Consider the following 13,229-nt stretch of genomic DNA (forward strand, 5'->3'; position numbering starts at 1 on the left):
CAGCGTCAAGCATAGAGTCTAGAAGACGTCTTTGTTGGTTTGTGCAGATTAAACTGAGTCGGGTTGCCCCGTTGTGCGGTAAGATCGCAATTACAGGAGCTTAGTATGGGTCCCACTAGCTTCATTAGCATCCGACCAAGTGGGCCAGAGCTGAGGTATGGAAATTACAGCCGTCGTTGTATTCTTCGACACGTGATGATGACTATCCATTGGACGTTCCAGCCGTGGTTTCGCCACTCGACTCACCTATTCTTATCATCCATTGGTAAACGGTTGACCTATAATTACCCACTTTACCCATGGTACCTGACCCTTCTGGCTCAGCCAAAACATGGGCCAAGAAACAAAAGAAAAATCGAACCGTGGAATCGGTCACATTGAGTTTTACGGAGTAGATCGAGTTATCGTCAACATGGAAGTAAAGCGATTACTAGTAGTTAGGTGACCCATGAGTATAAAATGAGATGGCGGCCAGAAGAATGTAAGTAAACGGCAGTGAACCAACTTGACATGACAAGAATGAAGATTCTGACAGCCACATATGAATGGGCATGTCAGCATGAGGCCAGAGTTGGTCGCCGACCACTTGGGTAGGCGACTCTCCATTCCAGTTGTCTGTTCGCAATGGCTCTCAAACCAGAAATGGAAAAGGAAGCGGGTCCCACTAGATTCCAGCAAATTCAGATCGGCCACGGCAGGCTTGATTTACCCTCAATTAATGAATTTGTCTAACGTTAATAGCATTCAAGGGACTCTGAGAAATGAAGGAATGACATTTGCTCCTAAATATGGTATGAATTGGGGGCGGCCGTAGCAAATAGTTTCGGTTTGGAATGGGGTGATCAGGCTTAATCACTTCATTGCCTAGGTAGATGCTGGAGTGAGTGGTAGTGATACTCCGGACGAAGCTGCATGCAAATCCATGATATCCAGGTACTCGTAATCTGTCTGAGTCTGGCCCCTTCTAGCGCCAATACAGAGTACAAATAGTACTTTATAGGTATTCTGTACTGGAAGGGGAATTGACTGTCAATCTGCATTATTGTTAATGAATGATCACCATGATGATCTTGATAGTCGTATCTATAGTATATACTTCAATACTGAGGATATCCGTTCAAATAGAGTCACTCCACTATGAGATCAGGGAAAAATTTTTCTTGTCTTGCCCTTTGTTTTGAGACAGTATTTTGTTGCATACCAACTTGTCTTACACTTCGTACAAAGGTTGTACATAATACACAATACTCGATACCAAGATACCGTTTGTAGTATTATCGATGTATTAACATTGATAATTTAGTACGAAATGATAGGACGACAGGAGAGCAGAAAGGTAGATATCCCAAATTGTACGCAATGCATAGATATCCGCAAGGACGATATTATATCCTGTGTAGGCACTTTTCCGATCATTATTTTGGTTTTTATTATGATTATTGTTATTTCGGCTACAGTAGTATTGTACCGACGGGGATCCAGGTACGCAGCGGAGGAGTGGGGCGGACTAGACAATAATTTGGTATGAATGGTCAATGGCGATGGGGAAGGGAAGACTCCGATAGCGAATCAGAATTGGACCTGAATCTTGGTGATTGGAAAGGTGCGACACGATAGGGGAAACTCAGCAGCAACAACGGGCTCATTCCCGGTCTGAGGAAAGAAAAAAAACAGGAATTTCCCCTCTTGCTAGCAATGCATCCGGTAATAATGTTCTCCAATGCGAAACAAAAAAGAGGGTTCAAAAATAAAAAAGAATGGATTACCGTGGTGATACACGTACTAGTAACGTAATTAATTTTTGGCCATAGCAAGGAGGGACCCCCCCGGTCTCAGGTCCACCGTCCTCGGGCCACGACGACTCCTTTCTTGCGCTCCTGGAAAGCCAATCCTTCCTTCCCTCTTCTGACGCTTTTCTTCGCCATCCCAGTCTCTCTTTCTCTTCCTCTCCTTTCTTCTCTTTTCTGTTAAGACGTGCCTACCAAATCTGTGCACATCCTTTCGCTGAGGAATCATCATCAACCAGCTTCTCTTTCGTTGAAGCTCTATCTTTCTTCCACTCGTTTATTTATCTTGGAATCCCACCCCTCTTTCAACTCTTCGCGACTTTGCGCTACTGTTATCTGGTAAGGGCTAAACATCGCCCCTCATACTCAAGTAGTCCACAAGATTATTAGTAAGTGAAGGCTTCCATTATCTATTCAATACTCAGACAATCTTTCAATGTGTTCCACTTGGGTATACCGATACCTGAGACTGCGTGCGCGACTAAACCCTGGTTGCCTGTTTGAAGAAAGTTCTTGATCGTGCCCAACGTACTGACACCATCTCCAATAGAAGGAATCGCATAACAATGTTCATCAAATACGCTCTTCCCGCCCTGGTTGCGGCCCAGGCTGCCTTTGCTGCTAGCGACAGTAAGTGAAGAATAGCGCACAGAAACAAGATTCAAAACCAATGACTAACCATGGACATAGACTGCGGCAAGGGTGACACCATTAAGATCGAGAACCAGAGCGATGCCGACGGCTACTCTAGCTGTAGCACCCTTAAGGGAGATGTTGAGGTCTCCGGAAAATACACCGGCGATCTTCAACTCAATGGAATCAAGCAGATCTCCGGTTCGCTCAGCTGCGATGGTGCTTCCAACATGACCGGCTTCTCTGCTTCTTCGTTGAACTCCATTGGCGACACCTTCAAGCTGACCGGTCTTACCACCCTGACTACCCTCAGCTTCGGCTCGCTCACCAAGGTTGGCTCGATCGAATTTACTGCTCTGCCTCAGCTCCAGAGCCTGGACTTCACCAAGGGTGTTACGGAAGCCGGTAGTGTCGTCATTACCAACACTGGTTTGAGCAGCCTTAACGGTATTTCGCTTGAGACCGTCGGCGGCTTCGATATCACTGAGAACACCAACCTGAAGACCGTCAACGTCAACAACCTGAAGAACGCTACTGCTCTCATCAACTTCGCTGGTAACATGGACGGTCTCGAGATTGAATTCCCCAACCTTGGTACTGGTCAGAACATGACCTTCCGTAACGTCAGCTCGGTTTCCGTCCCCTCTTTGGAGAAGCTCAAGGGCCAGCTCGGCTTCTGGGGTAACAAGTTCCAGTCGTTCAGTGCTCCTAACCTTACCGAGACCAGCGACTTGATCTTCAACGACAACAGCAAGCTCAGCAACATCAGCATGCCCGTGCTCAAGACTGTCAACGGTGGCTTCCAGATTGCCCGCAGTGACAAGCTTAACACCATTGACTTCCCCAAGCTTGAGACTGTCACCGGTGCTATTGATTTCAGCGGTGAATTCAACGAGTAAGTTTGGAAACTTGCAATGCCATGAAAAATCTGAAAATTCGTTCTAACGATATCTTTTAGGGCCCACCTTGACTCCCTTAAGTTGGTTCGTGGTGACTTCAACATGCAGAGCACTGGTAACATCAGCTGCACTACCTTTGACAAGATGGCCAAGAACCGCGAGGTCATCAAGGGCACGGAAACCTGCAAGACCACCGAGAACCCCGAGACCCGTGATGGCAAGTCTGGCTCTACCACTTCCACTGGCAAGGCTTCTGCCACCTCTACCGGTGCTGCCTCTGCTCTCGATGTGTCTTCCATGCCTGCCATGGGCTTGGCCGCCGTCTTCGGTGCCCTTGTCCAGTACGCTCTGTAAAGGACTCCTCGATACCAAACCGTTGTGCACTTTGTTATTTCTTTGATCGGACTCCACTTACTACCGTGTAGAGTTGCTTAATAGGCAATGGGTATATTGATTCCTGTGCTTGGTTTTTATGACTATAATTGAACTTTGTTTGAGCAAATTCGCAGTCTGGTTTGTCGCTCTCAGTGGATATCTGAAACTGCCAGCTGATGCACCAGCTTTTTTTTTTGTCTCACTTTGTATGAAATTGCAATTGGTGGTTAATATGTCTGAAGCCGCTCACTCGTGTCGGTCTCGAGGCAAGCCAGCGTGCTTGATATCAGTAATTACGTGCGGGCCACACGCTTTGTTGAAGACAGGCGTCTAAAGTCTTGTTTTATAGCGCTCCTTTTCAGATGATGTATTTGTGTCATAAACGTTTTTATTCTTTGGCCACTTCCAGGACAGTTTGTGCTGTAGGTAAGATTGTGAATGACTTTCGTAAATCAATAACTCTTTGGTTGTAGGGAGCTATCTTCCTGCAGGCATGTAGTAGTAATCGGAGTTGCACTAGAGTCTCTGGCATGAAAAACAGAAAGATGCAGGTCAAGCATGGCAGCTCCCCTTCCGACCGATACTGTACTGCACCTATCGCAACCGAGGCGGTTCTGAGATCGTGCACGATTCAGCCAACGGAGATGGATCTCAGAACGGGACGCGTTATCTCCAGGAGCATTTAGCACACAGCGGCCCGTGGGAGGGTATGTGCTTCGTACAGGTGTGCCTACATGGGTTCCTTCTCCAACAAAAAATGTTCTTCAATGGATGCAGACAAATTGACGAGTCATTTCGCACGGTGGGTGTTCTCCTTCTACAGCTTCATGCGGAAAGAGTCCTGCAATCACCTCCCGTCAGGATGTCCCTGTTAAGGTTTTACCTTTGACAAATCGTGACCAGAACGGCACCTCTCTACTTGAATATTCGGTATCATGGTATTAATATCCTATCTTAAGGGGTGGCTGAGCTGTTCCACTTCGACAGAGAACGATGATCCGCCTCTGTCGATCCGATATAGTTTCAATTGACAGATCTATATCTGTTGCATTCCACCCCTCCCTTGCAAATAAACACCAATATGCACCATTGTGGGGACCAGGCAGAGTGAGTGAAGAGGAGTGGGAAGTCAACAAAGGGAGATAGATGAATACCCACCCGGGAAGCAAAAAGTAGATAGATGGAAACTAGGGTGCAAGAAATTTAAGGTGCCGGAAATCGACCCGTGCTGGTGGGCTCTAATGTTTAAATATTGGAGATAGAGAGAGAGAGAGTTCCCAGGACAAGATAACCACCACGAAAACAAGAAAGTGATGGATAGTCTGCGTAATTATTAGGTCTGAGGCCGATAGATACTGGGGACTCGTGGACCTGATCGTGTATCTACTATCTGGTGTGACCGGAACAAAATTCCTAGGTTTCGACCATGTGGAAGAGAGAGGGAGGGTCGAGCCGCGGGTTCCTTTCCCTTCTCTCTCTCTCTCTCTCTTGACTCTTATGCATGTCTATTCTGGTATTATGATTATGATTATGATTATTATCTATGTTTTATGTGATTGTTCGTCTAACCTCCCTACGTCTTATTTCCCGTTGGTGTGGATATTGTGGGAAGTTCCCTCTCGGCTTGGGTACTTTTGTCCCAGATGGACAGGTAGCTCTGCCCGGCACACTTTGGGAAATGTGGATAAAAGGAGACTATTCTGTTTATGTACGGGTTGACATTGCGTTTTTACGTTCAATGGAGCATGGGGTTTGCAGTGGATATCTTGCCCTTTCCGAGTAAGCAGTGGCTGTTCATTGAGTTTCCCTCCCGATCCCCGTGAATGACTGTATCTCTCTCCCTTCGGTGATAGACAGGATAAGATGGGGACCTGAGTTTTTGACAACCGGGATTTGCTGGGGCTGTCTTTTTTTTTTTTTTTTTTTTTTTTTCCCCCGGCATTTCGACAAGTGAGGAAGCCCTGTATTTATTGGAATTGGGTACCGACGAGTGAAAGCATTATGGAACCCAGGAAAGAAATAGAAACTGGGACCCGAAAGCTTGGTCGATTTGGAATGCGGTGGGCTTGATATGATAGATACAATTGCCCATGCCTTGCAGCTTTGATGCGATACTACCTGCCGCTTCTGGCGGCGGTATGCCTCAGGTTTTGTTTTGTTTTGTTTTGTTTTGTTTTGTTTTCTTTTTTTTTTCTCTCTTTCTTTTCTAGGCTAGGGTTTAGTCGGGAGAGCTAATGTAAGGTGGTTAACTGTCTGTTCTTCGGCGTGTTGGTCAAATTGGCTGTGCTTGGCCTTGAGAGACCGGTTCTACGTGGTGTTGGACGGTGCTGTATCTGGTACGCTACGCTGCTCGGTCGTCCTGGAGCATGCGTTGGTTTGGTCTAGTGTCGTAGTAGGCAGGTAGGAAGGAAGGTTTTGGGCTTCGTGGACTCGGTGGCAATAATGGTCAATGTGGATGAATACCTTGCTATCGTCATACAAAGAATACGACTTGGCTTGTCTGCGCGCTGTTCAGCAGACGTAGGTGATCCTTGCAGGAGTGGATAATGGACCACTGTCTCTGTATGTGCGTAATAGAGAATACAAGGAAAAAGGGAAAGAGGCACTGCATGCATATATCAAAGAAAGGTTGGATGTAGGTACGCACATATGCTAATAATATTATGCCGGCGGCAATAAACTATTGGGAGGGGACCAGAGCCACAACCTGAAACACGAGCACGAGTCGATTAACTTAGACATCGAATCTCGCCCCCAGTCCGGTAGAGAAATGCCTTCGTGGCCACCTCCCAGCGAATGGATGAGACTTGATACATGTTGTCCCCATTTGCGCAGGGTTAGCCCTGGTGAGGGATATCCCCTGTTCTGAGGGTAGCAGTTGTATGCATGTAGTAATGATGCAGGTTCGTTAATGTATGTATGGGTGTGCGCTGTGAAACCGGTAGGAGGCGTTGAGTGTCTGTGTGGTTGATAGGTTGGTCTGTGGTGGGTAGGGCTTCTGGGGCCAATGTGATGTATCAGATTGTTTGAGATTGTTCGAGTTACCGTGGCGAGAGTTGGGGGTTCCCGTTGAGGCGTTTTTGTCGTGACGTCCATTTATTTATGACTTACTCTTTTGGGGGAGGGTTTGATAATAATTATTATTATTAACCTTTCGCCTCAGGGTGGCAAATGTGTAGATTGAGTGTTCGCAATTGAAGGATTCCATTTGACCGTGGTCGGTGATGTTGATCGTGCCCTAAGGCGAGGCAGCTAGTCGGTACTAATAAGATTGGTGCTATTGCACTGACCCCCGCCGGATATCCTGCCGTGTAACACCACCAACACAATAGCTCGACCTTATGAAGTAACCAGGAGCGTGCATCAGAATCCTCAATCGCACATCGCAGTCCGAATGACTGGAGTCAAATGTGCAAACCCGTTGGTGTGGATGAGATCCGAGAGAGAACTTCCCAAGGGAAGGGGAGCCCTTGCAACTGGAGGATGGCCGATTAAGGTTCAAACCTCACACGTCCCCCTCTCATCGATTCCTGCTCCCACAGGCCGGGTCACCAATAACAGGCCGGATGATGGAGTATCGACTCTTCCAGACCATGGGATATCGGAAAATAGATGAGGAATTGACCAAACCCCAGGCCACTCGGACAATTTCGGTGGTATCGTGAAGGTTCTATGTAGGTACACATGACTGGTTCTGGGATGGACATGGTTGGAGAGGACCCCAACTTGCAAAAAAGGTACGTATGCGATGTATGTCCTTAGCTACATGCATACAGACGTCTGTGTGTGTGTACGTGATGGTCCTTTTTTTTGAGTTTCGAAAAGAGTTCGTGCCTGGGTGACGAGTACGTGCCAGGTTGAGTTTCTTGGTTCAAACAGGGGTTCATCATGGTGTGCTCGTCTTGATTCTGACCTCTGTCACGGCTGTCTTCAAGAATTGGATACATAGATGGAGGTATTGCCAACTCATCAAGCTAAGGGAACCGGGGCACCCCTAGTCCTGAATTTCGTGTATAGTGGTGCTTAATTAAAAGCCCTTGTGGGTTGGCTGCTAACGTTCAGAGTCAGTCTAAAGCGAAACTCCCCCAATCGGGTAAAGAAACGAATCATCCACCATCGTAACGGGGAAAACGGGTGCAAAGTGGGAAAAAAAAAATAACACGGGACTGCTATATCCAGTGTCAATCCGGGAATGACCAAGACCAATCTTTGGGTACTCATAGGCTATAGCCTCATGGCTCCCAAGGGATGCGCGAGTACGGAACGTGGGGCTAGCTGAGAGAAAGAACACTTGCTAGATGCATGAGGCCCACTGAATTCTTCATCCTCACCCGTCGATCCCTAGATTTTCGAATATGACAGATCTTATCCGGGCTGCCACGAGACCCACCACTAACCATCCTAACGGGGTCAAAACAGTCCACACATCATCTGGGCTGTTACGCTTGTTTGTACTGTTTGAATTTGATCTCCATATGCCTGCCGTATTTGGGTCGTCCGCTTCTCTTCCTCTCCACCGAAGTACTCCGTCCCCGGGCTCTGCCTCAAGGTTCCCGGGTAGGGATGATGGACGGCCAAGCCGCCGACCTCATGGGCTAATGACCAGCATAATAATCCTAGCATTGCGAATCTCCTTCACGGAGCGATTACACTGGGTAACCCCTCCACCCTGGCCTGTGGGGTGGATCTCATGAAGCTCCTCGAGCGATCTGAATCCGTCACTCCCGTTGGAGACGTCATCCAACAACCAATTCCAAATCACTAGGCTCAGTTGCAGGTGACAGCCTTAAACACAGTATTAACCAAAATCAGAAAAAAAGAGTCCAGAACTAATAATCGTTGGGTCTGACAGCCGTCAGATCCTGGTCACTGGGATTTCCCGGTGACCCAAGTGTATGGGTCTGTCTCGGGGGCTGTGACGATCAGAAACTCTGTGTTTTGACCCCCTTCCTCCATGAAAGCTAGGAAAGTAGCGTCCCGGCCGCATTCGGCTATACTCGCTGATGATGTGGATTCTGATGCGATGGCGTCGAGATCCAGTATTGGTCGATGTGGTCATGTTAAACATTCAACGTCTGGTAGGCACCGACTCCTCACAGAGGATGTCTCAGGTACCTCTTGATGTGTGGATGATTTTCTCTCTGCCCCAGAATCCTTGCTTCGTGCTATCTGGCCCTGAACACCTCCTGCGGAGGAAGGATTTACCTCGGGGAACCTGCGTCCGCCTGTGCGTCGGATGTTAATGTATGGTTCATTATCATGGTGCGTCAAGGTGCTCCATTGGTATTTTTGTCCATCTTTCGAATATTCTAGGTCCCTCACTGTGTGCCACACTAGACAGGGGAGTCGGGATGGAACCCTGCTGCAAGATGACTGGATGTAGATACATTGTAAATCGAGAACGGAGGACTCCATCGCTTGGGCGATCGAACCCACCCAGAGGCCAGGTGTTCCCCTGGTCTCATCATGGCTGTTGCTGCAACTCGCGCATGTCCGATCTGAGCTGCTTGTAGATGATGCTCACGATCTAGAATAGCTGGTAGCATCCTGGGTCCCCCCAGGGATTTCTCCGAACCTATGTCTTGGACATCTATCGGACAAGCACCGGAACCAGTTCCGCAACAGCCACAATGCCTGCGCATGGCTGCAGACAATGGGCACTATTTTTACTTAATCCTCACGGGTCTCCAGATTTGGGAAGGGTAGGGAAGGAATACGATGCTCTCCTAGGTAGATTAAGAGGAGACACAACCGGATGGTTGACGGCCATTGGCCCAGATGGACTATTGAAGAGGTCGAAGCAAGGGGATTCGATGCATTTACCTTCTATGGCCCGTGTAGATCGAATTCAAACCATTGCATTGGTGACAAATCAAGGGCCGTGAATACGTTCTATTCAAAATGAGGGCCTCGCGATCATAGCACGTTGATTCGTCGATCGTCTCGGCCTCGCGTCTGTGCCCATTTTGTGACAGAGATTCGGACGAGTCTCTCCCAGAAGGACACTAAATGGGGTCTGTTGAACTTTGCGGAAGGTTGAGGCTACTTCCCCGCGGCCTCATGGAGACCGGAAGGGATGAAGTGGGCTGCAGATACACACATGTAAGTAGTAGGAGTTTACTGGCGTCTCTTACGGACAGGAGGCTCGATGATGCCCTAACTTTCGACCTCTATCGGGGATCCGGACATGCAATACCGGACTGTAGGGGGGAACAAAATCGTATTATTATTGTTACTATGAATTATTTATTTCATGTAATATGTATATTTATTTCTGGATTTATTTATTTATTTTTTTTTTTTTCTGTCTTTTATATGCATATACAAAAAATATTAATAATAATATTTGAAAAAATAAAGAAGGGACGAAGAAAATGGAAAATAGTCCCTAGTTTTCTATTATAGGAGATCAGAGCATTACTTCAGAACAGGAACAATAATAACAACAGACTAATAACAAGATCTATTATTATTTTAGAATTATTTGTAAAAGCAAAAACCCAAATAATACTATTGATCGAAAAGAGAGATCTGTATGTCATTGTCGGAAAGTACATCCACACCCTAATCAAAATCCACTTCCCTATCGAGATGAGCGCAGATCTTCAACATGATACATCTCCATCTTCACTCTATCGATTGCTGCAGTGCTCCATGGAGCCCTGAGCGCCGCCACAATCCATTCTCGCCCCCCTCTCCCCTGCTACTTTGGGTTATTGAGATCCATTTCGCTCCTCGTTCACCAGCTGCAAAGATATAAAACATGCAGCGGATCGCACCGTACCCTTCGGGAAGCATTCTGTTCTTCATCTTGTCTATACCTCGTGGATCAGCCTGACTACTCTCTCGTCTGATCCCTTCTTGCTCTCCCATAGCAACAGGCCTCCCTTGATTGTTTCATCACCAGCCCTTACTTCGTGCCTTTGACCTCAAGACTAATTTATTATCAACTCTCTTTCCCGCTCTGAAACCCTCGTCGATCTATCCTCCCCAGAGACATTTGTTTATATCAATCTCAGACATCCGCACATATCGACGCATCGTACATATCGGCATCTCACCGGGTCATCCACTCTACTAAGACATACATATCCTCCCGCTGCACCTCACCTTATCTCCAAACTTTAGGCAACCGCAGCTGCCATGTTTGAAGATATGAGTTCCATGACTGATGACATCTCACGGCGCTGCTCCCTCCCGTAAGATATGACTGTCACTATTGCTGGACGCATAACTAACATGGCCTCCCAGAAGCGTCCGTTCTATCGCCAACGCTCCTAGTAACGCAACAGAAATGACCGACGACCGTCGGCTACCACCCCTGCCCCGCGTAGACCCATTGCCTCGCGGGCCCTTCAACCCTTTGGCCTCCAAGATCTTTGCTCCTAGCCCTCCCAGCTCCCAAGAATCGTTCCCCGTCAAGTCACCATGGCCGGCATCCGAACACATTGTTACGCCCCCTTCGCCTGCCAATTCAGCCGATAGCTCATGGCCCGAGTCTCAGAAGATGTTTGAATGGCCCCAGGATCTTTCTTCCGCCGACCTTGTGAACTTGATCGCCCCAAAGCATATTAACCGCAAGCCTCCACTGCAGCAACTGTGTGGCCGCAAGCGTAAGGGGAGCATGATCACGGGCGAGTGTGACGACCAGAGGGAGAAGCACCGCATTGCAGAGGGCAACCGACGAAAGAACTTGAGCCAGCTGCACCGTGAGCTCGACAGTCGTATTCATGACTTCTTCCTTGAACGGGCCGGGTGGAATCCATCCAAGAGTCTTCCCGAGTCGAAGGAGCACATCGTGCAGGGGGCCATTTTCCTCATCGATTTCATGCTTCTGATCATTGTCCACCTGATTCGCCAGGAAAATGAGATGCCTCGCCAGCTGTCTGAGAAGCTTCAACCTCAAATCCGGTGCATGCAACTTCAGCAGTTGATCGCCAACCTCCAGCAGCAGAACCAGTCCGCTCAGCAACAGATCAAGTCTTTGAAGCAAGAAAACCAGCTATTGGAGGAGCGTAACCAAGCGCTTGAGCTCCAGCTGAAGTCCTATGAACACATGTTCCGGTCGCCCAAGACCGAACAGCCAAGCCCCCAGTCTCTTGTCCAGCTTTCCGATTCCAGGCCGCGCAACATGCTGCCTGGCCTGCGTGTCTTCTGCGACGAGATCGCCGTGAATGGCACAGAGGCCTCCCGCTTCGACCCGCCACACACCGGGTCTTCCCAATCCTTTTCGCAGAGCTTCCTTAGCCATTCACCCCCAGTGACCGGGCCTTCGTCGCCCGTCTTCACACAATCGACTTTTTCGGTTCCCGCATCGCGGCGCCAGTCCATGATTCCATCCCCGTGAGATGGTGGCTGGACATGTTGCCTCAAACACAGAACCCCTGCTTGGCCTTGTAATGAATTTCCTTGTCCTTGGGCATAGAGTTGTGATTTGGAGTCGATTCTGCTGTTTTCATTGTGTTTTTCTCGCATAGCGTGGCATTGTACCATTTGATTTTCCATCAGGACGGATTACTTACACCGGGATGTCTTGCTCAGGGCCATTGTCTTCTTGTTTTCACTGGATCCTGGCGAACTGGAGCAAGTGTGGTGTACATTAAAAATTGGGTCAGGGATTGAGAGTTGCCCGGATTTCTTTTCCTTTTTTTTTTTTCCCTCGTGTTGAGATATATAATTTCTTTCCTTTGTCCATATTGGGATTGGTGATCTTTATCTTTTGGTTCCCTGGGGGGTTTTCGGAGTGCACGGGGAGTTTTCTTCCCTCAATATCTATACAAAGATATATGTACGGTTGATTTCGGTTGATTTTCCAATGTTTTCCTTTTTGTATGTATCCATGTCCTCTTTAAAGCGAACACGAACATAGAGCGAATGTGGTTGAATAAATTATTATTATTACTATTCTTCTTCTTCTCACTATCATTAAGACTCCGTTCGCATGGAATGGAAAACCCCTGATCCAATTGATCCAAGTCCCAAAGGCGGACGAATTGCACGGGTCCCATTGGCCGCGCGTGTGCCAAGAAGACAAAGACCTTTTCGTCGGAATGCCGAGCGACATCATGAATTTGTGGTCTTTTTGCTTTTGATTTCTCAGGGACTTCGAGGCGGATGCATTGATGTTAGTGGGGAAGAGTTCTCAGGAATGAATGGCGTAGGGCCGAGAAATAAAACTTGGGGACAGGTATGGACGGAGTCAGGATGGGATTTGGTGGTGGAATCTCTCATGCAACTATAAAAAGTAACGTGAACGCCAATCCCGAAGCGTGTTTGTCTGGACTTTTCCATCCGCAGGTGGTACCTTCAATTCCCCCCATTTCATCGTGTTCGAGAAGCTATTGTTTTCTGATTTTTCCCCTTCGTTTCCTTCTCCTTCGACACGGTCTTGTTCACATCTTGCCTGTTGCAAGTCTTGTAATCATAATATTCTTCTTCTCTTCTTGACGACCGTCACATCCATTCGTTTGGTTTCTCAAGTCTTTCTTCCCCTTTATTGTATTTTATTTTATTTTTTTACTTTTTTTTTTTTTTT

At 47.6% G+C, this 13,229-nt stretch overlaps 5 protein-coding genes across 5 annotated transcripts; 4 read left to right on the top strand and 1 right to left on the bottom strand.

Moving 5' to 3' along the window:
- Positions 1-1,757: 1,757 nt before the first annotated feature.
- On the top strand, positions 1,758-2,254 carry BDV37DRAFT_275469 (uncharacterized protein; the record flags this gene model as incomplete). The annotated part of the gene is made up of 4 exons (XM_032085400.1): positions 1,758-1,790; positions 1,837-1,929; positions 2,010-2,126; positions 2,213-2,254. The coding sequence occupies 4 exons, from the start codon at positions 1,758-1,760 to the stop codon at positions 2,252-2,254; spliced, it is 285 nt and encodes a 94-aa protein (XP_031936561.1).
- ecm33 (GPI-anchored protein Ecm33) lies at positions 1,819-4,330 on the top strand. Its single transcript, XM_032083304.1, has 4 exons — positions 1,819-2,176; positions 2,338-2,417; positions 2,478-3,315; positions 3,379-4,330. The coding sequence occupies exons 2-4, from the start codon at positions 2,354-2,356 to the stop codon at positions 3,671-3,673; spliced, it is 1,197 nt and encodes a 398-aa protein (XP_031936562.1). The 5' UTR covers positions 1,819-2,176; positions 2,338-2,353; the 3' UTR covers positions 3,674-4,330.
- Positions 4,331-5,930: 1,600 nt separating this feature from the next.
- On the bottom strand, positions 5,931-6,536 carry BDV37DRAFT_261311 (uncharacterized protein). Its single transcript, XM_032083305.1, has one exon. It carries the CDS (start codon positions 6,307-6,309, stop codon positions 6,076-6,078), a length of 234 nt encoding a protein of 77 aa, XP_031936563.1. The 5' UTR covers positions 6,310-6,536; the 3' UTR covers positions 5,931-6,075.
- A 4,174-nt stretch (positions 6,537-10,710) lies between these two features.
- Positions 10,711-12,041, top strand: BDV37DRAFT_290447 (putative HLH DNA binding domain protein; the record flags this gene model as incomplete). The annotated part of the gene is made up of 2 exons (XM_032088712.1): positions 10,711-10,893; positions 10,946-12,041. The coding sequence occupies exons 1-2, from the start codon at positions 10,838-10,840 to the stop codon at positions 12,039-12,041; spliced, it is 1,152 nt and encodes a 383-aa protein (XP_031936564.1). The 5' UTR covers positions 10,711-10,837.
- A 759-nt stretch (positions 12,042-12,800) lies between these two features.
- Positions 12,801-13,229, top strand: BDV37DRAFT_10055 (uncharacterized protein). The gene has a single exon (XM_032078176.1). It carries the CDS (start codon positions 12,884-12,886, stop codon positions 13,139-13,141), a length of 258 nt encoding a protein of 85 aa, XP_031936565.1. The 5' UTR covers positions 12,801-12,883; the 3' UTR covers positions 13,142-13,229.

This window comes from Aspergillus pseudonomiae, assembly GCF_009193645.1.
Source record: "Aspergillus pseudonomiae strain CBS 119388 unplaced genomic scaffold BDV37scaffold_101, whole genome shotgun sequence".
NCBI lineage: Eukaryota > Fungi > Ascomycota > Eurotiomycetes > Eurotiales > Aspergillaceae > Aspergillus > Aspergillus pseudonomiae.

Coding starts and splice junctions, on each gene's coding strand:
- ecm33 (XM_032083304.1), top strand. CDS start 2,354: ATGTTCATCAAATACGCTCTTCCCGCCCTGGTTGCGGCCCAGGCTGCC. Junction 2,418..2,477: donor TGCCTTTGCTGCTAGCGACA/GTAAGTGAAGAA, acceptor CCATGGACATAG/ACTGCGGCAAGGGTGACACC. Junction 3,316..3,378: donor TTCAGCGGTGAATTCAACGA/GTAAGTTTGGAA, acceptor GATATCTTTTAG/GGCCCACCTTGACTCCCTTA.
- BDV37DRAFT_261311 (XM_032083305.1), bottom strand. CDS start 6,309: ATGCATGCAGTGCCTCTTTCCCTTTTTCCTTGTATTCTCTATTACGCA.
- BDV37DRAFT_10055 (XM_032078176.1), top strand. CDS start 12,884: ATGGACGGAGTCAGGATGGGATTTGGTGGTGGAATCTCTCATGCAACT.